The sequence below is a fragment of the Lissotriton vulgaris genome, unplaced genomic scaffold (assembly GCF_964263255.1).
Source record: "Lissotriton vulgaris unplaced genomic scaffold, aLisVul1.2 SCAFFOLD_261, whole genome shotgun sequence".
In the NCBI taxonomy this organism is placed as follows: domain Eukaryota; kingdom Metazoa; phylum Chordata; class Amphibia; order Caudata; family Salamandridae; genus Lissotriton; species Lissotriton vulgaris.
This window is the reverse complement of record NW_028252546.1, coordinates 908262-935689: the sequence shown is the minus strand read 5'-3', so window position 1 is coordinate 935689 and position 27428 is coordinate 908262. Positions and strand designations below refer to the sequence as shown.

At 44.3% G+C, this 27428-nt stretch overlaps 1 protein-coding gene across 1 annotated transcript in view; it reads left to right on the top strand.

Annotated features, from left to right (window-relative positions):
* The window catches only part of LOC147662122 (intercellular adhesion molecule 1-like), a 258970-nt gene that overhangs the window by 72325 nt on the left and 159217 nt on the right, over positions 1–27428 (top strand). Inside the window, exon 2 of the mRNA XM_086951095.1 lies at positions 6757–6885. Coding sequence (XP_086807221.1) covers positions 6757–6885 — 129 coding nt within the window. The remainder of the gene's footprint in view (positions 1–6756; positions 6886–27428) is intronic.

The following is a 27428-nucleotide window of genomic DNA, read 5'->3' as shown; positions in this document are numbered from 1 at the left end:
AGCGTTCTAGTTGTTCTTTAGAACACTCTGGGACATTCTGTCATTGGGCTATACTTGGGCTACATCTGGCTGATATTTGGGCTACATTTGGGCTCTTTTGTCTCTGGTGGCCATCTTGAGAGTCTGCATATCAGATTTTTTTTAATGAAATATAAGAGGATTTGAGAAGTCACTCAAAATGTTCCCTAATTTTTCTTTCTTCAGCACTAATCATAATTTCTATGACAAAATGAACCCCCTCATTTTGTTCTTTTGCAAATTAAATGTTTTAAGTGTTAACACTTTATTCCAATCAAGATGACTTCAGGTGTGCCATACTTTTGTCATAAGTAAGACTGTTAGCGCTCTAGTTGTTCTTTAGAACACTCTGGGACATTCTGTCATTGGGCTATAGTTGGGCTACATCTGGCTGATATTTGGGCTACATTTGTTTTTTTTTGTCTCTGTTGGCCATCTTTGGGCTACAATGGGCTACATTGGGCTACACTGGGCTACAGTTGGCTACATTTGGGCTCTAACATATATATAGCCCAATGTAGCCCAATATATATTTTTTCAAAGTTAATTTTCGTAAAAACCACTGGAGCATGTATCTTGAGACATAGCAAAGGCACATCGGGGTACCAGTCCCTACAATTTTGCCAAGTTTGGTGGAAATCCATTCAGCCGTTCGGGCTAAAAGTGAGTTCGACCGCCCTATGGAAATTAACATGGAGAAAACTCGTTTTGGGACCCCCCTTTTATCTCGGCCCCCGCTTGACGAATCCCCCCCACATTTTTTAGGGAAGGAGCGGAGCGGAGCGGAGCGGGCCACGAACTTTAAGAAATTCGCGAAGATTCGTCCACCAGCGCCAAAGTTATTCCCAATAGAATGTTGCGGATTTCCTATGGAAAGTAGATCCTAACTATAACTACCTACTGGCGACCGCCAGTAGGTAATATATATATGTATGTATATATATATATATATATATATATATATATATATGTAGAGCACTAATTGATTTTGGATGACAGTGCATGCCGATGTAAGGCCATGTATTTATGTATAAGTTAACAAAAGTAACATGTTTCATAAAAATAAAAAAAACATATTTACATTCTCTTACATGATCATGCCTTCTTTACCACTGAAAAAAACGTACAGTGCTGCTGTGCTTTTTTAATGGGGCATCCAGTTCCTTTTGAACTCCAGGGTCTGAACACAGCACTTTCATTCCTTAACAAGCATTGGCTAAACCAATAGGTATTGCATATGTGATATCTATTGGCTTTGCCAATGTGCCATATTATACAGCAGTGTTGTACACCAGGACAGCTGCTGTGCCGCATAGTTGAAAGTAAAGTTAAAAACAGTACTATGACACAGTTGTTGTGACTTGCAGTTGTATGGTATTTTGCATTAACTTTAGGTTTTTACATGCATGATGTTAAGTTACCTGCTCAGCCTCGGGCCTTCTTCTGAAGGCTGCAAGCTAGAATTGTTGTTCCTTCTGACCAATGTTCATTTGGTCATTTCCTCCTCGGATGGTGAGGTTCACTCTCTGCTGCTGGGAATATTGTTTATGAATAAAGTTGCTTTTCTGCTTCCTGCAACATTAAGTGCCTTCTTCATTTTGGCAATGAGGAACCCAGTTTCCCCTAGCTGTTTTCATCACTACAGAAAGCGATTTTTTTGGGAAAAAATAAAAAAAGAAGAGGATTTCACATTCATTTTAAAAACTGATACGACTTTGCCACTCTTTAAGTGACGTGAACCTCCCTGCGCTTGCGCACTGTGCGTGCCACCATTTGTACTTACGTTTCTATCTCCTGTGTTCATGCTGATATTGCTTCGTATCCCCACAACAGCGGCTCTCAATTCTTTTACATCTTCCAGGGAAAAGGGTCTTTTACTCAATTTTATTGGTTCTGAGGCACAAGAAATCTTTACACACTTACTAGAGTTGCAACCTCTTCACGGTGTTGAAGTTTAAGATGAGTTCATATAAGCTCTGGCTAGGCTTAAATTACATTTCACTGTTGAACTCAATATTGTTATGGAATGACTTATTTGCTATTCTAGGCATCAATGGTCTTCTGAACCATTCGAAAATTATGTAGCAGCATTATGTATTTCAGTGGTTACATGTGACTTTGGTAACATCACAGAACAGTACATTCTTGGCCAGGTTATCATGCATTTCTGTAAGAAGAAGATTCAACAACTTCTCAGACACAAAAATCCTTCTCTTGCGGAGGTTGTTGAAGTTGCCAAAGGGAATATTAGAACTTTTAAAGTTTTAAATGTGGAAAAGGAGGCCAATTCGAAAGGCGACTATTTGATATACCACCAGACATAAGTCATCTAAAGTTAAAAACACACTCTTACCAACAAAAGAAAATGTTACAGATGCGGATCAGGACCGCATCTTAACAAATGGGGTATCCACGTATTTCCAAGGAATGGTTCAAATGTGGGAAAGGAGGACATCCTGCCAATATGTGCATGTCTCAATGAAACATCAATACTATTCAGGAGTGTAGGAAAGAGAGGCAAAATGAAGTGGATGAGAAAGAAAGCATAATGCCTTTTGGAAAAGGCCATGCGAAACTCTTAGCTATTATTGATCCGGATCCTTGTGAACCACCCAATTGCGAAGTTACGGTTGATGGAATCAAAAACATGATGGTAATTGACTCTGGTTCACCATTTTCATTACTTTCTCATGTGTTTTTTAAGAAATAATGGAAAGATACAATCTTAGAAATTAATGCTATCAAGGCTTATTGCTATGGGAAGGCTACTAATAATATCCTTGGTTATTTTGTGGCATCTGTTTAATTTTCTTCTTGCACCATTTTAGGCAAGATTTACGTTGCTAAAAATGGTCAACATGTCCTTGGTTGGCAACCTACAACCTGTTTTGGATCCTGTTGCTGATTTTCCTGTTCATTGTATGACCATACAATAAGGTATTGAGGGAATTATTTTGCAATATAAAAATGTGTTTCACGATGAATTGGGTGTCGTTAAGAGATGTTCTCATACAGTTGAACCCAAAGCTGATGCATCTCCTGTTAGGCATAAACTGAGGGATGTGCTTTTAAGTGCCAGGAAGGATCTTACTTTGCTTTTGAAACAGCTGAAGGGAGAAGGTGCTATGAAAGCGGTTGACACTTCTGAATAGGATTCCCACATAAATTCGGTTAAGGAAAAGTCTGGTGCTTTCAAAATTGTGTGCATATTTACAAACCTTAAATAAACAAATTGCAGTACATTGTCATTCCCTTCCAAAAATACATGAATTGTTAGCACAACTAGAAGGAGCAAGGGCCTCATTTATGAGGCTGTGCGTCACTTTTACGCCGCCAGTGCGTCATTTTTTGTGACGCACCAGTGGCGTAAAAAATGCACCTTGTTGTGCCATATTTACAAAGTGGCGCATCTAGGTAGATGCGTCACTTTGTAAACCCTGCGCCACATTATACCTGCGTCAGGTATAATGTATACAAGGGGGGCGTATTGACGCAAGGAAGGGTCGTAGAAGTGACGCAGTGAAATCTATGAGATTTCACTGCGTCACTTTTAGGACGCCGTTGCGTCAAAATCTTGCGCCTGCCTCACAGCAGGCGTAAGACTGATGCAGGCCCTTTCACATGGGGCTTGCCCCATGTGAAAGGAAGCATTGCTGGAGTTGCGTCACTTTTGTGACACACTCCAGCAATGCGTCACTTTTGCGCTTACAGATACGTCAGAAATACTGACGTATCTGTAACTCCTTGCGACATGATGTGTCATACATTAAATATGACGCATCAGGGATGTCGCAAGGAGTGCGCACTGAGAAGTGACGCATCGCTGCTTTCACACAGCGATGCGTCATTTCTCATAAATGAGGCCCTCGGTTTTTTATGTCACTTGATTTAAAATCTGTATACCATCAACTAGAATTGGAAGAAAATTGTGGAGATCTCACAAGATTTATCATGCTTGAAGGGGATTTTAGATAGCATCGGCTACGTCCGTTTTTCAAAAACGTATGTTTTCCTTGTTTGAGAGTACTGAGGCTGTTCTGGCATTTCAGGACAACATATTAATATATAACTGATGCTGTTGATTTACATAATCATAGGCCTTCCAAAATATTACATTTTACATGACAAGAGAATGATGTTACAAATGGAAAAGTGTATGTTTCTTACTCAAGAGGTTGAGTTCCTTGGACATGCCATTTCTGGAAAGGGTATTGCTTCAAAATAAACTTTGCTTCAGGTTATGGAATCATAGCATACCCCAGCTGATAAAGACCATTTGAGATCGTATCTTTAGTTGTGTGAGTTTTATTCCAGATTTGTCAATGGATTTTCCCAAATAGCTTTACTTCTTAGGCAACTTCTCAAAGAATGCAAAAAATTCACTTAGTTACAGGAACATCCATCAGATTTTGAAACCCTTAAACGTTATATTGTCAATGCTGATCCATTGTTTCGTTTTAATCATAATATGCATTGCGTATTATATGTCGATGCCAGTGCTTAAGGGCTAAGTCAGAAGGTCCACATGGGTGAAAAAACTGTGGCTTTCGCCTCAAGACAGCTTTCCTTTGCTGAATCTAGATATTCGACTATTGAAAGTGAGGCGCCAGCCTGTGCAAGGGTGGTTGAGCATTTTAAGACATATCTGAATCAAAGGCTTTCATTATCAAGCCTTATCATAAAGCTTTGTTTATGTTACCTAATCGCAACAACACTGTCAAAGCCTCTGTTCGCTTGGTAAGGATTTTGTCTAAAATGTATGAGTATAATTTTTGTGGCAATTATATTCCAGGATCTTGTAATGTTGTAGCTGGTTCTTTATTGAGACGTCCTGTTGGTGATGTCAAGGTCAAGTCTGAATTAATTGAAGAATTTGCAGTGAATTAAGTCTTGACTTTGTGTGAGGATGAGTTTTCTATTGAGAGTCGGCTGGAGGGTTGCAAAGCTGATGATGATTTGCGCATGGTCCTAGATTTCACCAGAAAGGGTTGGCCTCGGGAAAAGTCACTTTCTCCTGGTATTTTGGAAGGTTAGAGATGTTCTGTCTGTTTCTGTTGGCATTATTTGCAAGAGGACTTTATTATTCCTTCCAAGAATATTCACAAAACTACTATTAAGTTGAGTCTTTCAGGACATTTAGGTGAGATTCTCACTAAGGAGAGTTAGAAAAATATTTTGGTGGCCATATATGGATGCGTAAATAGTGGGATTTGTTAAACAATGTCCTATGTCTATGAATTCTGACAAAGTATGTTAATATCAATAAGGTTAAATATGGTCATATGGGGATTCCCGAAAGGCATTGGGAGAAATTGGCCTTGGACTTATTGGGTCCCTATGATAATTTTTCTCAATGTAAGATCTATGCTTTTGTTCTCATTTATTTCTCATTGTGGGTACTGACGGAGAGAGCGGTGCCTCCTTTTTTCCTGAGCCGCAGCCAGGTGAGGTGAGGTATTCTCCTCACGCATTTCGGATGCCGTTGGCATTACCGGAATTGCAAAGGAAGGGTTGTACATTACTGATTATATGTGATTCGTTGTATCTGTTCCAACCGTTTCGTATGTACTTGTATTTATCACAATTCGTTACATTATTATTTTTGTCACATTTGCAGTAGCAATATAGCAGTGGTCCTGGAGAAGGCATTGGAAGAAAAGTTTTCCTTATATGCTGAAACATGTTGACCTTTTTTCAAATAACTGACAGTTATTTGGTATAGACTGTCGTTTGCACTCTTTTTAGTTTGGGCTGTGAGAGATATTAATAAAGATTGGTTCTCTCTTAGGTCAATTTTAATTCACTTATCACCATATCATAGTGCACTGCATTTTTTCCCCCCACATTTTTTCCCCACACAATTCAATCGCTCACATCTGGTAGTTCAGTTAGGAATTTAGTTTCTTACTGACAACTCTTAAAAAAACATCCTCGGGCTCCCCTTTCCCTCTGAAAGGGTTGTAGCTCTTAGTGCCACTAGCGTGACACCAAGAGGAGACCCCGATGATGAAGCATGTCACCATTGGTGAGTGATGGTAATCCATCCTCTTGAATAGGACTTTCTATTTTATCGGCCTTAGCAAAAAAGTTTGCGCATATATATTTTTTGTTCTAGACTTCTTAGTGTTCAAACTGCTAATTTCAGACCCTTGGATATCTTTGTTGTATAAGTGTTATGTATTGGGGTAACCTATCCATGTAAGGTCTTTAAAAACTGCCTCAGACCCTATCTAAATCTGAGGAATTTTTCCATACCGTAACTGCTCCAATTCTTTTACGGGGTTTTTTCCTTTTGCAACGTTGGAAGGGAGGGCTCTTTGCATTGATCTCAATCCTTCTTAGATAAACAAAGATTTACCCATTATTGAACTTTAAGAAATTATGACAAGGCTTAGGACAATGTGTCAAAAACTGTAATGGAAATGTGAATGATTTCAAGACAAGCAAAGTTATGTTACCTGTGGGTCTTTGTTAAGATCAAATTACTTTTTCTTGTTAATAAAGGAGAGTCACCATTTTGAAGAGTATATAAGGTTATTAGAGTGTGGAACTCTTCTGCAAAGTTCACCAATAACACTTGATGGAGTCGGAATAGACTGCCTAAAGTTGATTCATGTTTGCTTAACAGAGAAGCCTTTTCAGATATGTCAGACGTTAGAGAGAGAGTTCAAAATGACCTTGACTTTTCTAAATTTGATTTATGTTCAGATTCTTGCTGACAATGTCCTTCTTTTGCAGCTGGCGTTACATTGTCTGCTCCTGAGAGTTCAATGGGTGATACTGAGAATTCATTGGGTAATGCATCACGTGGCAACATTTTGTCTACTAAATCTCTTGATGCTGCACCTGCTGATATGGAGTTCAAAGGTAATTCTGCTTGTTGCATTGTGAAGTGCCTTCTTCAATGCTCAACGACCTTTCAGCTATGCCAATGCTTGTTTCTTTTTGTTTAGACACTCCATGAGTGTCCATGTGCTTTCGAGCCTCCGTCCTGCTCTCTCTCTCGTCTACGTGCTTCTCTCCCCTCACCCACACTGATGTTGCTCTCTTTCAACCTTCTTTCCGACACTCCACATTGCTCTTTCTCCTGTGTTCTGAACCCACTCATCATTTACATTTTATTTTTAAAGTTCTTTGGAACTACGTTTTAAAAGTGTGCTTTCATGCTATTTTTTAAATTTACTTATCCATCTCGGATCTGTAAAAATAAAAGTGACATTTTGTTGGGGTGCGCATGTGTGTTGAACGTGCCACGTTGTATCTATTTTTTTAGGAATGCTGCAGAGTAGCCACAATGCTATACAGCATGGCTAAAGACATTGGCAAAGAAAAGCAAGATAGTACAAATGTCTTAAGATTTCCCTGGTTGAACAACAACCGCGATACCAAGGCGGGAGCAATTGTGCTGGTGCTGCTAGGGTGACTGATGAGACCATGTCCCTAAAACTGCAATTGGAAAATCAATGATCCATGGAGGCAACAGGCTTATATTTCTCCCAGTTTTAATACCTGTCACATTGGCCACAAAGAGGGAGCTGCTGGTGTTCACCAAGAACACAGAATGACTTGGAGTCCCCCCATTGCTCATCGTTGATTGACTTGCCTCTCACTCTCTTTTGCCTGCTTCCTATTCGTATATTGTCATTCTTGTGATTTCCCCTCCAATGCCTTTTTGCAAGCTCTTTTGATTGGCTGGCTTCTATGATCTTGTTATGCGCTTTACAAGCACTACTGCTTTCCCTTTGGTTACGCACTCTACAAGATTGCATGTTCAGCTATCTCATTTTTAGGTCTCGCCTACGCAGCGCTGCTTAGGAGGGGACCTTTAGCAATCGCTCAGGACTTTTGCTTAAATGAGTGCATGTTTTGCATTGGTTTCATTTGCCACTCGGGCACGTTTGGCATTTTCCTTGCGGTAGCGAGCAGCGGCGCCATCTGTTACCAAGGTAAACGCTGCGCGTCGCTGAACTCACCTGCCGCAGTCAGGGACACGCCTTCCAGATTGCTAATATGCCTGCCCCAGTCCCTGTTCTCGGCCGCACTGCCGCACTGCCCCACCCCTCCCACTTGTTTATTTCGCGCCGTCACGGCCACGTCTTCCACATTGCCAATCTGTAATATGCCTAGCAACTTCCGCACACTTTGTCTGATGTCACACGGTGTGCCAAGCTTCACAAGCTCGATAAGCACCCAGCTGCTACATTCTGCTCAGGCAATGGATGGAATGCCAACTTTATGTCTTTGGCAACTTTTTCAGCCTTTCTCATACATTGGCGACAGAGAACTTCAGGTAGATGAGTCCAAGCTGGGAGAATGCTTTTAGCATGATGCCCTCACAGTGACTCAGAAAGAACTGTTTCTTGGTTGGGCTCTACGTGTAGAAGTCGCTGCTAGTGATGTCACATTATTATGGGCAGTATCAGAGCACAGTTCCCATCACAATGAGCTCAACTGCACAGCCCCATCTGCACTGTTGCCTCCCACAGCCCCAAGAGATCTCCTGGAGGGATTCCCTGGAGCATGGCATACGTCTACCGGGTGATGCGTCCACTGTCCTTTTAACTGGGCGCTCTGGACTGGTGTCCTCGGGTGTCACCACTGTGTCGTTAGTAACGCGAAGAAGCGAACCGTCCGCATCGCTGTGGAAGAAATTCCTCCTCAAACCTCTAGATGGCGATCTTCTCATGAGGTGTTATGCAATGCTTTTGGGAGGGTTCCTCCATTGCCTTAAGAACTTGGCTTGATGCGTGCAGTGAAAGCTCAGCACGGATGGGGCACAAGCTGTCCAAATGTGACGTCCTGCTGTGTGCTTAGCTGAGGCTCTTCATAGCAAGCACAAGTTTTCCTTAATGTTGGTAACAACCCCACCTGCCGATCACCTCACTGCAAACAGCCATGTGAGTTTTGTTTGCGAGTCCACTCTTCTCTCTAGTATCAGGTTCAGGTGACTTTTTTCTGCGTTTTTCAGTGGCTCTAGGCCGTCGATAGCCTCATTCAAGACTGGGGAACGTGACATCTACACCAGGACGAGGCAGCAGGCGTGTCAGCCGCACACCCACAGGACAACCACAGGCTGGGACGCGGCGCCATGAAAGGTACGTGAGGTAGAGCAGAGTGAAGAGGAAGCTGCAGATGACCCCTACACCTGTTATTAGTCACAGTTATTTTGCTTGTGTTTATGTTTTCTGGAGAGGATATGGAGTAACAGCCAGGGCTGCCCACTTTGGAGCTTCGGAAACAAGGTTTGAGTCTCGGCTAAATATCCTGTGATTCTGGGCAAATTACTTAATCTCCCCATGCCTACCAAAAATGAATGTGTCCTTGTGTAACGTAACTGGTGCTTGTTTAAAGCGCTCCAATACCTTCGGGTCAAGTTGGCGCAATGTAAAACTGCAACAAATTTTTTTTTAAAAATCACCGAGCACCATGTCTACTACGATCCACCACTGTTATGTGTTACACAGGGCTGAGAGGAGGGCCATAGTTCGTATATATCCAGCAGAGCCCGTATCTTCCCACTTCAGACAAAGAGCAGTCATCGAGGCCTACTTTGGTAAGGTGCCATGGAAAGAGGTGAGTTCATTTCAGCAGAGCGCCCTACTATATAAAACAAGCATTGGCATAGCCAGTAGGTCTCGCTTTTGGGACCTTATAAGTGTTTGCACCAAGGATATTGTACTGGATAACTATACACTTATAAGGTCCCAAAGGCGAGACCTATTGGCTACGCTAATGCTTATTGTACTTCTCTCCTGTGTACTCTGTGTTGCTCTCTATCACCCTGTGCTTTTCCCCGCCTGCTTCATGTTGCGCTTTCCCCTGTTGCTTCTCCTCTCCACCCACTTCCTATGTGTTGCTTCTGTTCCCCTGCATTCCATATTGCTTCCCGACCCATGCCCTTCTTCTCTGCCACCTGCTGCTTCTCCTCCCCACCCAATGTGTTGCATTCCCTCATCCATGCCCTCCATGTGCCCCACCCACTCCCTCAGTTTTGGCCAGAACCCTCCGTGTTGCTTGCCCCCGCCCTTGCTTCAAAAAAATGCTTTCAACCGTGGTTGTGTTGTGTTCTAAAAGCACTTACAAATGTATATGGCTGGCAGTGTAAAAGGCTTTTTTTCTGAGAAGAATGGCTAAAAACCACTGATAAAGTCTGTAGGTTACAAAGGCTAGACCTATTTCCTTTGTCAATGCTTGTTTAAGTCTGGACTGACAGTGCAGTGGTGTGCCAGTGCTTTGTTACCACTCTGTTACAACATATACATATAGTGAGCTTCAGAATGTTAACATGTCATGCCATTGAAAGTTTAATATAAATTCCCAATGCCTTGAAAGTGTGTCCAATGCAATGCAGGAAAAACTATTTAGCATTTTGAAAATTCCAGCCAGTTAGTGCATTCAATACTTTATCTCTCACACATGCATCCATGCATTTTTTTATAGATTTTTTTTTCACTGCAGCAGGCACTTTGTTTATGCATTTTTCAGAACTCGAGTGAGAGCGTGGCAATATCTTGGCTGCTTTATTGGTGTTTCTTTTTGCGTATCAGGATGACCTGACCCCAAGATGGCTGCCATGATGCTTTGAGAGATTAACAATAAAAGTTACGATCCATCTTGCTAGCATTCAATAAGCCATCTTTGGGTTGGGCTGTCCCAGTCCTAAACAGAACAAGCATATGCAATACAATTGGTCTTGCATTTGAGAGATGTAGAGCTATTGGCATTGTAAATGACAATGTCTTTTCTCTATGTGTTTTTGTTTGGAGTGGATTGAATGTAAGTTGTTTGGAGTGGATTTATGTGGGTTGAATTGGAATTTTGTGGCATGATGTGGAATTCTATGGTGTAGATTGGATTATATGGTGTGTTACGTAATTGTAATGGTGGCCCTGCCTGCCTATTTTCTTTAGAGCAATTGCTGTCTTATACCCCCACCTCATGCTGAGGTGGAAATACTAAATTTAGTGAAAAATTATTTGTTGTATTTGCTATAGCAACAAAATTCAAGAAGAAAGAAGGGGAAATGCATTTATTAGAAAGTGAGGTTTTTCAGAAAAGTCGTGAAGGTTGCCACTGCGGATAGCTGAATAAAACTTACATGTGATGGGTACTGCCTGAGTGTTTTACTGGCAGCTTAAACCCAGTTCTGTATAATGACCCAATCAAACCACAAAACAGCGCAGGTTAAAGAGTTCACTGTGCCAGAGAGGAAGCCGTGAGGAAAGCTCGGATAGTCAACTCATATGAGAGACATTCTGAGGTCGTGTCAGCAAAGGTACTTCTCAATGTACTAAAACGCTGAATGATGGGGGGAAAAAACAGCCCAAAGGAGGAAACACGTATAAATAATTTACAGACAATGTAAAAAGTGCCCTGAAAACAATATGCAACAACTTACGTTTTGAAGTTATCCAAGTGGGGCTGGTAAAGGTGGACTTGGGTCACAGCCGCAATCCAAGTCAGCATTAGGGAATACTTAATCACCGCTGTAGTAGGCCAAACCAGTCCGAAAGGGCAGGAAGAGAACGCAGCGCAAAAACAGATCAGTGAAAAACACTTCCAACCTAAAACGGGTGGCTCGCGTTTCATAATATAAAGATGTCATCTAGCACGTAGCTTAGAAAGTGTGACGGAGCGACTCTATCTTGGAAATGACAAAACCTACTTAAATCAGCGTGCTTGTTTTAGGGGACAGATTTAGACATGTCAACCATTAATCACCTATGTCCAGGGCTTTAAGTGGGGAAAAAAACTGGGGGTGCTCTAAAAGGGGCGTGGCAATTTTATTAAAGGGGTGTGGCCTATCCGAGTAGGGGCATGGTCTAGATCAAGATAACTAGCATTGTGTGCTTAAGAAAATCATGAAGGTGCATCCAGTCACAGAATCACCCAAGTAGCATTTTCCCATATATCACAACTGTAAAACACCTTCTTATTACACTACAATAGATTAGTTGGGGCAACTAATGTGTTACTAGAGATGAGGTCAGCAGAACGTACTTAGGTCTCATCAGAGAGGTATAGCTGGATTCCTATGACAATTGAACGTGGTACCCACAACTGGGCGTAGCCGCTGCATTTAGGGAGTAAGCCGCAACAACCAACAAGGTGATGGGAATAATTCTAACATGAATTGCTGTCAAGTTTCGGACTCATGAATCCACTGAAAGCCCGTGCCATCCCTCAATCTCAGAACTAATGCAGAGGATGGAAAGTGCCAAAAGGTGCACAGGATGGAAAGTGTCAACAGGCCCATAAGTCAGGTGAGAAAGAGAATCCCTATGTCTTTAGAGAACCATCGAATGGGAGCAGAAGAGCAATGGCGAACTGGAGCCCACCTCCTTTGCACAGCTTTGTTTCAAGAGACAGCATCCCCTGTCTTGGTGTTACAAGGGGAGGAAAGATGACTGGCTGTAGGACTGTGGGCATGTGCTGTACAGATAATACTGGGCATATAACAAGGAATAGATTCCTTATGAAACAAGCCGTACTGGTTTCAGAAGTGAGTGGTACAACAGTGACCCGGGGGCGTGCCAGGAACCTGACTGAAGGACCCGGCGCACTGCTGCAAACACACTTGTAAGACCCACCAAATAAAGTAGGCAAAAGCAGCACTATAAAGGGGCATGGCAGGAGAGGTGCTAACGGTGACCCAAGAAATAGAGAGGGCGACAATGAGCAACTGCGAGGGCTGCCAACCAGATGTGAACTGAATTATAAACTGGAAAGCGAAGGCAGCTATTGGGCTAAAGCCCAGAAGTCTTGAATATGAATCTCCCCCCAGTGGTGTAACAAAGGCCCCCTGCAGCCCTCACAATGCGGGGCTCCCCAAGCTCCTGAGTGTGGTCAGAGGGGCCCCCTCAAGTTTCGTTACACCACTGACACGCAAGTAGCAACAGGGCAACCTCTAAAGAGAAGGCAGGTCTGCCGGTAGCGCGTGTGATCATAATCACCCCCCATGCAAACTCCGGTTACGGGTTACCTTAGGATGTGAAGGGGGCTCTGTGGTCGGAGCTGATCTCCGGTGAAGCCGCTTTCGCCGGTGGGATGTGCCTCGGCCTCAGGTTCAGGCAGCTCCTTTCCTCAATGACGAGTGCGAGGGAACCCCGGTTGCTAGGGGACGCCCTGCGCCTCTCCAGATGCAACGAAGCTCTGCCTGATGAACCTCTTAGTTGCTGGGGGTAATCCTTGTTGCTTTGACCAATCCGAGCGCGGCTTGGAAATGACGATCCCGGGCCGGTGGTGGTGAATACTGGCAGGGTGTTTTCTCGATCTAAGGATAGCGCGCCATGATCTGGATCTGAAATTACGGTTCCATCATAACCCTTTTCAGCTTCTCTCAAGAAAACATCGTTTACTGTGAAATTAGGACATCGCTGATATAATCATAAGGCCCATATATATAGAGCATTGCCAAAAATCTTCCTATTTCACACGATGATTCAGCTGCTATCGTTTAGAACATGTGGACAAAAATCATGTAATTGTTTGGTATCCATCACACGGCTGTGTGACACATATCGAGTTCGCCGGTGTTTTGCTTGAGGAATCTTTTGTTAACTCACTCCTTTTGGAAATCCCATTATAGAGATCAGGCCGGTATTTATGAGCTTCAGTGATCCCTACAGTTTCCAACCTTAGATCGGACATGTATTCTATTATCAAGATACAATATATAGTTAGTTAAGATATATGAGTTACGATCAGTCTCTACAATATGTGAATTTACGCAGTGCAAGAAAATGAAAATTTTGTTAACCACTGAAGTGTACATCCTGAGGAAGGCTATGGCCGAAACGCGTTGGTGAAGGTTAACATCTACAACCGGTGTCTTTTATATTCCAGAGTAAATGTGATAACAACAAGTGATATTTGTGATTTTAGCTCCCTATGCATTAGTTACAGACCGACATAGGTGCATTAACTATCGATCCAAAACTTATATTGCATCATATACACTGTGAGTTTCATTGAGAAAACTGTTGACACCCTTTTTTGGTCCTTTGGTACACTATAAACTTGTGTTATTCTGTGGTTCATTGGAGATTAAACAAGATATATTTGTATATATATATATATTCTTTAAATTATAAAATGTGAATCTATTGATCATAAAAAATATAAGGAAAGAAAAAAATCAAATGAAATAAAAAGATATGTATTTTTATAAGATATCAGACCCGTGTATGTGTTGTATTTAGATCCATGTTTTGAGAGCTGCATTCTGTACCCTCATGCACTAAGTCCGGTGCACTGTTCCCCTTTTTCCCAAAATAGTATTTCCTTGTTAGGGTTTATCCTATAAACAGGGGGCCCCTTTCTTCCTTTCCCTGTCTGAGGGGCCCCCTCCAGGAACTTTGCAGGGGGGCCCCCTCAAGTTTTGTTACACCACTGACACGCAAGTAGCAACAGGGCGACCTGTAAAGAGAAAGCAGGCCCGCCGGTACCGCATGTGATCATAATCACCCCCCTGTGCAAACTCTGGTTACGGGTTACCTTAGGATGTGAAGGGGGCTCTGCGGTCCGCGCTGATCTCCGGTGAAGCCGCTTTCGCCGGTGAGACGTGCCTCGGCCTCAGGTTCAGGCAGCTCCTTTCCTCGATGACGAGTGTGAGGGAACCCTGGTTGCTAGGGGACGCCCTGCGCCTCTCCAGATGCAACGTAGCTCTGCCTGACGAACCTCTGCATTGCTGGGGGAAATCCTCGTTGCTGTGACCAAGCCGAGTGCGGCTTGGAAATGACGATCCCGGGCCGGTGGTGGTAAATACTGGCAGGGTGTTTTCAAGGCTCCTTCTCAGAGCAGCAAACCCGGCCTCGAGCACACAACACAGCTCGAAGGGCGGCGGTGGAGTCAATGCGCACACAGCGCTCGGGTGCAAAGCAGGCGCTACAAAGTTCCTCAGCGGTGCGCTAATTCGCACACACAGAGAGCGAGGGACTCGATCCTGGGGCAGATCACGTTTGAGGCAGAGCAGGCCTCATGACCTTACGCCCCAGCTGTGTGCCGATGAGCACAACAAGACAGATTTCACATGGGGGCAGCTTCACGAAGGCACAGCGCAGAGACACACACAGCAGCTGGAAGGGTCGGTGCTGGAGAACTTTTGTATCCCTGAGTTCCCAGCTCTTCTTAGGCCCTTGGAGACAGGCAGGCTTCAGAGGGGCAAAGCACACAGCACAGCTCCTCTTCAAATTAGGGGGACACAGCACACAGCAGACAGTCCCTTCCTCAGCAATCACAGCAACTGTAGGTAAACATGTTGCACAGCATTCCCCATGTTATCCTATGGGCAAGATAGCCTTTCAATAGTGAAAAACGAAATTGGCAGTATTTCACTATCAAGACATGTTACCCACACTAGTAACACCAAACAAAAACCGGGACGTCTGCTCACCCTACCTTTGACCTTTGAGGCCCAAAAATAGAGCCCCCAAGAGCCCCCTTTCGAGGACCCCCCCAAAAAACTGGGGGGGCTCAGCCCCCCACAGCCCCCCCCCACTTAAAGCCCTGTCTATGTCAGCTCTATATGTGATATAATTTTAAAAATATATACTATTTTGCTGCTTCAGCTGTACAAGGAAGCTGTGGTGCTTCTTGTTTTAAGAAAGTAACAGAATCTGCATAGCTAAAGACATTTCAAACTTTAAAAATCATTTCACGCAATCTAGCACATAATAAAAGGTCACGGGTAAACAAGGAATGGAATAGATGTAACAGGTAGTGTTAGAAAAGTAAAATCTCAAAATTGTATAGAAAGGCAAAGGGTCAAAGCGTGAATTAGAAAAAAAAGTCGGTTAGCGACAACGGTGAGCATGACGCATGACATGAAATCCCGAAATGCACGGCGATAAACTTCGAATGGGAGACACTGACAGGTGTGAGGGGGCTGCCTTAATCGGCCATTATAAAAGACTGCAGGGTGTCTTGTGACGAGGGCTCTGCAGCAGGCAGCAGCTCGCAGTGTTTACTCGGCCTCTTTGACAGGTAGCCCCCCACCCTTCGCGGGCCGCAGGCTTGTTAAAGAGCTCTGCTCTTCATCACGTCTGTCCCTGCTGCTGCCTGCCCGCGAGCTTACGGCTAGCAGCTACAGATAAATGCATACACACAAAAATATATTTTATTTATTTTATTTTATTTAATGCGATTTTATATAGTGCGAACATTACCCGAAGGTGTCAGAGCGCTTTACATAAGAACCAGTTACGATACATAAGGAGTTAGGATTACATGCGTTACATAAAATATACAAACAGAAAAAAAAATTGCAAATGTACAAGTTAAAAAGTCACACAAGGAAGAGATATAAACAGAAAAAATTGCAAATGTACAAGTAGTAAAGTCACTCAAGAAAGGGATACGAATGGATATACTCTAAGAGTCACACAGGAATGGTAGAGAGTACAAAGGTCTACTGAATATACTAGTGATTAGAGTTATATCTATATACATATATATATACAAATAGTAGATTTTCTCAGGTCAAGACCCAAAAAACCAGGAGAGCAGAAGTCCATTAAGTGGGGTCGGAGGGGGCACGCAGTCTCAGCACCAAGGGAGGGTGGGATGGATAGAAGGGTATGGAGAAAAGGCAAATCAGAGGATCGTTGAGAGGGAAACGAGAGAATGGACAAGATGGCAGGTCAGGGTCCAGAGAAAAGCGTCCGAGAACAGCAGCAAAATGGTGGACAGGACAAAAGTAAAGAAGTCCATGAGAGTGACCCAGTGAGTATGAATTAGAGTGCCAAAAGAAGTCAGGGGGTACATAATTCAAAAATCAAAGTCAGGAAGGGAGAGGAGGTGTGTAGGCTCGGGTCCACTGGAGTAACGTCAACGACAATCAGAATCAGTCAGTCGTGGCTCCGCGCCCCCATACCTGAGAAAAGTGCACATACACTGGGCAGAAGTCCTAAACAAGCATTTGCAAAGCAATCTGTCTCGCCTTTGGGACCTTATATGTATTTAGCTATGCAGCACATTAGCCTGAGTGCTGAAACATCAACTGTTCTTTAACATGGAGAGAAAGTAAGCACCAAACTGCGTGACGCTCCAGGTATGGGAATACATGGAGAGAAATATTGCCTTTTTGCGGGAAATGGTATAGTCCAAAGCTCCATTTTTAATATAAAAGCAAGGCCTTCGGTGGTCATATCACTAAAAATACAAGGTTTGAAAATTATATTATTGTCTACGGGTGCTTGTGGAAGACAATTTCTATGGACTGGAATCTAGAGAATGCTAAAGTGATTCTGATATTTTACTAACCTCTGCTGGTCGTTTTCTATCAAGAAAGTTAAATAGAGGCAGTTGCCAGAAACATTAAAAAACAGAAAGTACCTCAGCAGAAAGCAATTCTGGTATTTTACTGACCTCTGCTGGTCGTGTTCTATAAAGACAGTTAAATAGAGGCAGTTCAATAGAAAAAAAAGTCCCTAATCGGAAGCAGACAAGTCCTAGGGCTGATCTCCAGAGACCACATACACATATAAGTATATACTAAAGTATATACTAAAGAATAGTATATACTAAAGAATATACAAGAGGTCTTGAATGCTCGAACTAAAAAAGAAGTGGGGGGACTCTCCAAGTTAGGTAGCATCACAGGAAGTGACATCACGGCGCTTTGCATTGCAGGAAGTGACATCACAATGCAAACCCAAGGATTGACAAACTAACTCTGCTGCCAGCCTATCCCACCAGGCATTATATTCCATGTGCAGCATATTTCCATGTAGATGTGATTGCTTGAGCTGCCTGGTGGTTGACACATCTGATGGAAAGATCTGTTTTTGTCTAGTCCTAGTTTTGACTTAAAGTAGCATACAGCGTTAATGCCCCTCCTGCAAAGCACATCATGTAACATGCAGATGACAGATTTTATTTTATGTATATAGGTACGTAGGTTACTGCTTTGAACATAGAGATCCTTTTGATACATGCAGTTGCATTGTAATCCTTCTATTATAACCAAGCGAGCTCTGAAGGATGATATGTAACTCCTACACCCAGTAACCCTCACTGTCTGATGTAACACATCCTGTACAAATATTTACAAACTTGCGTGATTTATTGACAGTATAATATGTATGTTTGCTGTAAAGTGATCTGGCACCCTACATTGGGATGAATAGTGCTGTAAAACAAATAAAAAATACTAGTATTTGAATTGTTATTTTGCACTGGGCCAGAGTAACGCATCTGACATTCTATAGTGCATGAATATCTATTATATATGGGAGTTCCGAACAAAGTCAAAATCGTGCCTCTCTTATGCGCCTTTGAAGTGTTACCAAGCTGCTGCTTTTGTGTCCCTTCCTCTGCATTTACATCTAGGTGTGAGACTACAGGCAGCCCCCAGCCTGGATACTCAGACAAAGAAGGCCAAATGGGCCCTTAAGTTTGGCCTTTGTTATGGCCCACCTGGAGTCTCAAATAACATAACCCCCCTCCCCGTCAGCACGTTGCTCCTCGGAAGGAAAGCAGATAACGAGCAGGCGCTGCTGAATGAATCCCGGTGTCTCAAACGTACACTAGGACGAGTTCAGCATATTTTAGAGTGGGGCTCAACATCTTGGCAGGGTGGACAGCGTCCACCCTGTGAAAAGAGTGGGTGGACACTGTCCACCCGCGTGAACCTCCAACTCGAGCCCTGCACATACATATACCCAGGCGGGTGCACAAACATGCAAGGAAACATGCACACAAACACGAACTCGAAGCTCAAACATATGCAGACAAACACACATACACATACAAATGTATCATGCAGAGACACAATGAGGCCAGGAAGGTTTGGAAGGCAGGGCCCGGTGGCACGGGAAGCAGAACCAAGCACAGCACCAGTCGCCTGAAGGAGGAATAAAAATAAAACACAAGTGGGGCAAAGGCATTGTAAATGTGACCGAGATAACAGCATGATTTACAGTTCTGTTTACAGAAACAGTGTTGCAGGGAAGCCAAGCTCAGAGCAAGAATGCTCCGCAAATGAAAACATGAGCAGGAAACCAAGACAAAAAGTCCTCCCAAGATCAGCTAAACAGACAAAGCATAATGGTACCCTAATTAATACCTGCTCCTGGGAGAAATTAAAGAGAAAAGGAGGGACAAAGAGGCAGGACTGACCACTAGCACACAAGGATTTTTAACCCCTTCCCTGCACCGCAAATTCCACCCTGGCGCGGGTAGCTAGGGGGTGAGCGCGGCGCTTCCGTGCTGATGACGGAACCACGCCATCATAAGTCACGGGCGGCGTGTGCTCATGACGGTGTGGTTCCATCATGACCATGCCCGCTCATTATTTCAACCGCACAGGTGAAGAATTAGTGCCTTGTGGGCGGAGCGCCAGCAGCATGACGGAACCACGCCGTCATGAGCACATGCCGTCCGTGGCTCATGACGGCGTGGTTCCGTCATAAGCATGCACAGGGTTAAAGGACACGGAAATAAACAAATCAAAAATATGGGATGACTTTATGCCCACAAGAGAAGTATACTAAAGTATATAAGAGGATGTATGCTTACGCTCAACCTGAAAAGTAAATGGCTGCCCTTCACCTGTTCCCTAGCAGCATCCAGGCACCCAGTGGACTTTGATCTGTACTCTTCTCCTTTTGCTCCCAACCATACCATGTATCCTATCTAAAATAGTAAACTACTTATGTTCATAATTAGGAAGCATTCCCAAGACAGCTTGTATATTTCAATCAATAAATCAGGGGTTTTTAAGCGTGCTACTCACTCGGAAGGGTCTCAAGACGCTGGGGGGTGGGGGGTGGGGGGGAACACAGATCCGTTAGCTGAAGAGCCAGGTCTTGAGAGCCTTCCTGAAGGTGTTCAGAGTGGGGTGCCGCGATTATAGCAAAAATAAAGAAATAGATTTTTTTCTATTTCTTTACTTTTGGTGTAATCGCGGCAACCGCGCTTTACTTATAACATCAAAAGAAAAGCGCGGGTGCCGCAATTAACTGCAGACTCCTCATGGTCACATGACTGGGTGTAACTGATAGTTGGACTTTGTGGATTCCTCCCAAACAGTCACACAATAGAGCAATTAGGTGTGCCTGAATGGGCTATCTGCAGGTAGGATGGTGAGGTGAAGCTGGGAACAGCCCCACATGCAACTGAATAGGCTGTGATATGCTTTCACACAATGGGCTTGTTACCTCTACATCGTTTCTGTAGCAAGCTTGGAGGCAGGGCACGGGAGTCATGAAATTCCAACTACTACAAAGATAATCCTCCTGAAACTTCTCCCAACTTCAAAGAAGGCATCAGATATAAAAATAGAGGCCTCAGACCAACTCTTCAGTTCACTTTCAGAGGACTGCCTGTTGCTGTGGCCTTTAGTGTACTCCACATGACTCCTTTATTGCACCTAGGAGGTCTGCTTTGTTGCCCGAAGGCTGCTGTGAATCCTCAGAGGCCAACCCTGCTGTTTAAGCCCTGCATCTTTGCCTGAACCCAGGACCACCAGAATGACTAGTTTGCTAGCCCCCTGTCCAGAGCCACAGGAACATAATAGGCTCCCATAATCTTGAACCCGAACTTAGACCCAGCCTGAGTGAGTTCTGAACCCCAAAGCGGTGTGCCACCAGTACTGGACCTTGTGGCGCTAAAGGTACCCAGATGGTCAAAATTTTAAACTTGGGACTCAGAAATATTTTGGCTAAAAACTACTCGGAGAACCAAGAGAAGACTGGCACCCACCTGTTTGTCGATTCGCCAAAGATGCATTGCTAGTTGGCCTGACTTTGTGGCTGCTCCCGCTACATTCTTCACCACAGAAGCAAATCCTTTGCAAAAAGGGGTATCTGACCTCCTGAATTGTCTTCAGATACAGCTTCTGGCTTCATCCTGCAGGAGTTTTTTGACTTTCAAAAAAATTACTACATCGAACTTAGAAATCTTCATTGCAACTTTGTCCAGCTGCTCTCCGACAATGATGCTCCCTCCTTGGACAGCGTCTACAACGTTGCCCCGCTGAGCTCTACCTTCTCAGAACATGTTTCTTGAAAATGTTTCTAAGTCCAAAGATAAGCTCCCAATTCACTTCTTCTATCTGACCCACGCTGCCATCTTTTTTTTACTTTGACCTTGGTCTTGTGCAAGAAAATGTCTGCAGTTGGTGCTTTGATCTTTCAGGCCCTAGTTTTTACTAAATACTTTGAAAATTAATCCTTGAAGTTCAACTGATTGGATTTGCATTGTTTTGGTGTGAAATAATTTATTACAATTTCCACTTTTTTTTCTAAATGGGTGACAAACTTTTCTTGTGTTGTGTTTTCACTTGATGACTGTTTGTATGCTGCATAAATACTTTACACATTGCCTCTATGTTATGCCTGGCTGCATTTTGTATCAAGCTACCCAGTGTTAAGCACAGGTTAATTTGGTGAAATGTTGTGGTCCACCCTGCTGTGGTTATTGCTTGACCAGGGCTTACACCCCAGTCAACCACCAACCCAATTTCTCAAATGCACTATGAAAGAAATTTACAGGCTGTTTGCATGCCTTCCAGGAACAGGCGCATATGACGACTATGAGGCAGCCATCAAAGCCATGAATGCCCACTGCGATCCCCAGCTCAACCTCGACTTTGAGCAGTTCAAGCTTTGTCAAGCGTCACCAATGAGAAGGGGTGTCAATTTCTATGTCTGGCTGCGAGGGCTAGCCAACACCTGCATGGCCTACAAACAGTTGAAGGAAGTGCTTGTGCAACTATTCCAAGGGTGCAGGTCAAAGAAGCCTGATTCTGTGGCAACTAGGCATCAGCCTCAATGATATCCTGATTCTCGCCCAGTCGCACGACCTCTCCGCAGCACAAGCTGCTAAGATTGTATACGCACTCACCCCCATCACAGTGTTCCACACTTTAGCAAACAACCTACAGTCAAGATAGAGACTGTTGGCGCAATCAGAATAAGACCTTGAGGTGGTAGGACAAAACCACCAGAGCACACACCCACTGCGGAAATTGTGGGAGAGATGAGCACCCAATGGAGAACTGTCCCTCCCACGGAAGAGCATGCTCCAACTGTGGGAAGCCAAACCACATCGAAACAATATGCAGCAGAGGATTGAGAGGCCGAGGGACCAGAAAGAGAGTGCATCCTTGCAAAATCAAACCGACACTTCAAAATCAATGATGCAGAGCGGCCGGACCCAGCACAACACCAAACATGGAGAGGAGGCCACAAGGTAGAGGCCAAATCTGAAGATGAGGAAATCTTTCTTGTATTGTTCACGGAGCACATGAAGAGCAACAGAAGCCCCCAGCCAATGTGTGAGATACACACGGCGAGCACAAAGATCAAACCCCTGATTGGTCCTGGAGCATCCATGAACTTCATGCGCTATCATCAGTACTCCTGCCTTCGACCCAAGCTAATGGTGTCACCATCCGCAACCAAAATGTATACATACGGAGGCCAAATAAACTTCCCTTGGATGGGTTCATTTGATGTCTCGATGTAGAATAGAAGAAAGGAAGCACCAGCAAAGTTCCACATTGGTAAGGGAGACTCAGAAACCCTTGTGGGGTTTCTCAGAGTCGAACACCTCAACCTTGTATTCTTCACCCGGAACGTCCAGGCTCACCAAGAAGAAGACATCATATGCCTATTTCCCCACCTATGCCAAGGTATAGGATGCCTCCAAGGACCTCCAGTGAAGCTGCATATGGACAAGACAGTGAAACCGGTGACACTACAACATCACAGAGTGCCCTTCCACCTACAACCCCAGGTAAAACAAGAGCTGGAGAAGTTCGAAGCACTGGATGTAATTGAGAAGGTTTCTGGGCCCACCCTGTGGGTTTCCCTGATTGCTAAAAAAAACAAAAAAAAACAAGCTGGCAAAATCTGGTATGCATCAATATGCTTTTCCTCAGCAAGATGATCAAGAGGGAACAATACATTAAGCCCACCATGGACAAGAGAATCGCCAACCTCAATGGGCCAGATGGTTTTTCAAACTTGACCTGAATACAGGGTGCCACAAATTACAACTGGATGAAAGCAGCCGGTACATCACCACCTCCTTCTCAACCCATGTCGGCCTGAGGAGATACAAACAGCCAAAGTTTGGGATCTCGTCAACAGAAGAAGCAGTGCCTAATTTAAGCCTGTGGTTTCCGGTGCTCAGCACCTGCACTTAATCATCAACACCTGCACTTTTCATGAGCACCAGTCATGGACACATTCATTTATGGTAGGCACAGGGAGATTACGTGATTTACTCAGAATCACAGGATGTTAAGCCGATGTCGAGACTCAAACCTGGTTCACCAGCTCCGAAGTCAGCAGCTCTGGCCATTACGCCACATCCTCTCCCCACTTTCATGGCTAGCAGTTCGTTCTGTTTTCGGTTGCACTCACAGGAGAAATGGGCAGGTGCAAGCTGCCTCTTGATGAGAGCCCTGGTGCTTATTTTGTTTTACAAATTAACCACTAAGAAGAAGTGTCTGGCTTCCAAGGCATCATCAATATATGTGACAATATCCTCATCTATTCGACGACCATAGGAGACCTCCATCACTGGCTTTGATCAAGCTGGAAGTGGCTCAGAGACCACAGCCTTACCCTCCTTTAAAAGAAGAGCTTGTTTTTTAAACCAAAATACAATTCTTCAGGTACACCTTGATGAAAAACAGCACCCAGGTAGAACAGTGTAAATCCCAAGCAATCCGACAAACCCCAGCCCCTAGAAATGCAACAGAAGTACGTAGTTTTCTCTGTATGGTCACCTAATGTGGCTGCTTCATACCCAACCTCGCAATACTACCAGGACAGCTCACAACCCTGATGAAGGCTGACACTAAGTGGAACTGGGGCCCCAGGAAGCAGAGTCGTTTGAAAAGATCAAGAACGCACTGCTAGACAAAGCGACAATGGCCTACTTCGATCCAGAGAGGAAAACGAAATTGATTGTGGATGCGAACTCTGTAGGACAGATGGCAGTACTAACCCAGGAAGTGGAACCTGGGCGATGGGAACACCTCACCTTGTCCAACAGAGCTATCACCCCAACCGAAGCAAGATACGTCCAAATTGAGAGACACTCGCAATTAAATGCGGCTGTGAACACTTCCACCTGTATTTGTGTGGGTGACCATTTCAGGTGGTAACTGATCACTAGGGCCCCTATTCTAAAGCAGCGCACAACACCCCGCCTCAAATTGAGCATTGGGTGATACAGCTGCAACAGTACAGTTTCAACGTTATTTACTGCCAGTGGTCTAGAAACCCCACATACTTCCTCTCACAGCATCCCATCCTAGAGGAAAACCCAGCCACAGATCCTGACACTCAAACTGAGGAATACCTAATGCTCAGGATCCAAGGAGCTTGCCCAAGGGCACTTCACCTCCAGGAGATAACCCAGGTGACAGCAGAGGACTGCACTCCAGAATGTCATTACCACACTCTGTGACGGAGCATGGAGACTGTTCTTAAATGATGCCAACCAGTGGGGCTGCCCAGACAAGGAGAGACTAACATAAACCTGGAGAGTCAGAAATGAGCTGAGTGCCACACCGGAAGGTCTCACGCTATGAGGACATTCATAGTGAGACCAGATCACTGGCACAGCAAGTCAACAAATTTGCCTACAATGGGCACCAAGGAGCGGCCAAGATGAAAAATCACCTAAGGGAAAAGGTATGATTCCCAGGACTAGAGGAGGACGTAGACGATCAAGTGAGGCATTGCCTAGCATGCCAAATGACAGGCAGAGCAGAAACCCCAGCATATGAATCAGTGAAGAACACTGTGGTACACCATGGGCAAAGATCAGCCTGGACTTTAGCATCTTTCCAGATGGACACACCACGATGGTAATAATGGGCTGCCACGCAAGATACCCCATAGTAGAACTGACAGAGTCAAAGGCACTCTTCAAGGTTGGCCCAGCACTACAAGTGCTCACACTCTTTGACAATTCAATTTGACATCCCGGAGGAGATCAGAACAGTTGAAGCCCATATTTCCAAGTGTCAGAATTCCACAACTTCATGAAACACTTGGGCATACGACACCGGCGAATCACTCGTCATTGGCCGCAACCCAATGGTGATGTCAAGCCCTTCATGTACACCCTAAACAAAGCACTACGAATTGCAGTACAAGAAGAGTCAGACCCAGAAGTTAGCCTCCATGTGCTTCTCAGGGAGTACCAAGGAACCCTTCACTGCACAACAAGGTGCTCACCATGGACACTAATGCTAAGAAGGAACAGGTGAGACACAATTCCAACCCACCCAGGATGGGCACCACCATAGAAAGCAGGCAAAGGTGGAGAAGACAGAATAATGAAAGTGTGAGCCACAAAGGACAAGCACACAGCCGTCACTTATACATCGGAGATCAGGTACTATATGCAATCGCTGGCCAGGGTGGAAGTTCCATAAATCCCGACATGCAAGGAACATGGCCTGTGACAACGGTGGTAGGAACCATGGTAAAGAAGATGAGGCTGGATTGGTACTCTAGTTACCGGCGACAGGTGCCCCCAGGGCAGCTAAGGAGGCACACCACCACGGTCGTAAGTCCCCAAATGGCAATCCCTGGCAGAAGCAGGTGTGGAAACGGGTCTGGCAGAGCTCACAGAACTCTCCAGCCCCACCAGAAGCCCCGATACAACCTATGGCCAAAATACTCAGCCTAGCCATAGGCTCAGAGACTTTGTAAGCACATTTAGGCCTATAAAAAGAGTTTCTGAAATGGACTAAAGTTGCTGAGTATGTAATGAGCCACACAACCCCTACGGAAGACCCCTGGCACATGACATGATACACGCAACCCTTTGAGCTGGGCGCAGCCCAAGGGTATAAATTCAGAAACAATTGTGAACCTCAGTTTTTTTGTTGCCTACGCCATGTGCTAGGCTTTTGCTCTGCCCAGCGCAGCCCCACACTAATGAAGTCTGCCGCTGGGCCACTTTCAAGTTGTCACAAATTAAAATAAAACACCATCTTCATGTCTGTGATTCTAAGCACACTCTATATTCACATGTGCAATTGATATGGGTTAATGACACCTAACATTTAAGGGACACACGTCATCTCATTGAGTGATGTGTGCTGCATAAATTGCCACAATGATCATTTTATAGATCTTTGTTGGGTTTATTGTCTTTCGTGGGGTTTGTTTGTTTCAGTCATCCATCCATGATGCAAGTATGTTAACCCTATATGTCCTTAGAACCATTGCCTCCTCTTATCAACTGCACCCCCATTTTGTGTGCCCCTCTCATCCCTGCTTCTTCCTTTGGCACTCTTTCCCAGGAGCTTCCCGAGAATAGAAAACATCTTTCTGTTGCACGCCCCCATATGTCCAGCCACAGGCACAGGACCTCCAAGGAAGAGTGCCAGGATGACTTGTTTTCTCATCACAGCAATTTGGAGCGATGGCCAGAATTATGGATAATCCTTGACACTGCACATTTTGGCATGTGTCTTATCAAAATCCAGCATGGACACCAAGAGTTGTGCGTTGGAGCTGGGCTTCTGTGCAGAGGTCACCATAGGGGAGACTTACTTCGATCAGTGTTACCTACTTTTTTCATCAATGCAAGCCCTTTTCTACACATGAGTAGTGGGACCTAATGAAAGGAAGTATATATAAATATATATATATATATATATATATATATATATATATATATATATATATATATATATATATATATATATATATATATATATATATATATATATATATACTAGCAGCCCGCCCCAGCGTTGCCTGGGGGCAATGAGGCTTCAGGGCCGCCCGCCCAGGCCCCCGCCCGCCCCGACATTGTCCGTGCATGCTCATGCACGTACACGGACCAGGCCCCCCTCCCGCCCCGACTCGACTCACTCCCGCCCGACTCACTCGCGCTCCGACATTTTCCTTTACTGCTGCCTCTTCCAGCTGATAGCACTGCGAAGGTCCTTCTTGCCTCCCCCTGCATCACACAGTCTCGCACTGAACTTTCCCTTTCCTTACCTGTGCCGCCGCTCCTCACTGCACAGCCGCTCGTCACTGCACCACCGCTCCTCCTTCGTCGTCATCACGCACGTCGCGTCGCAGTCATCATGCACGTCGCGTCGCGGCCAGCGCTAGGTCCTGGCCGGCGCTACTTTCAGGGGACTACTCTGTTTTCAAACTTAATTTTTTTAATTACCTCTTTTTTTTTAAATTTATATAGCCTATGTCCATCTACACACCCTGACATTTTCATAGATGTATCGAGTGTGTAGATTGGCGCTGTGGTTCCCGAGTTTACGTGGCCAAAAGTTGCAAGTTCTCTCTTTATAATAGTAATATATATATATATATATATATACATATATATACATATATATATATTTCAAAACAAAACCCTTTCAGGCATAGAGTGACCCTGAAAGGGTTTTGTTTTGACTTAATACT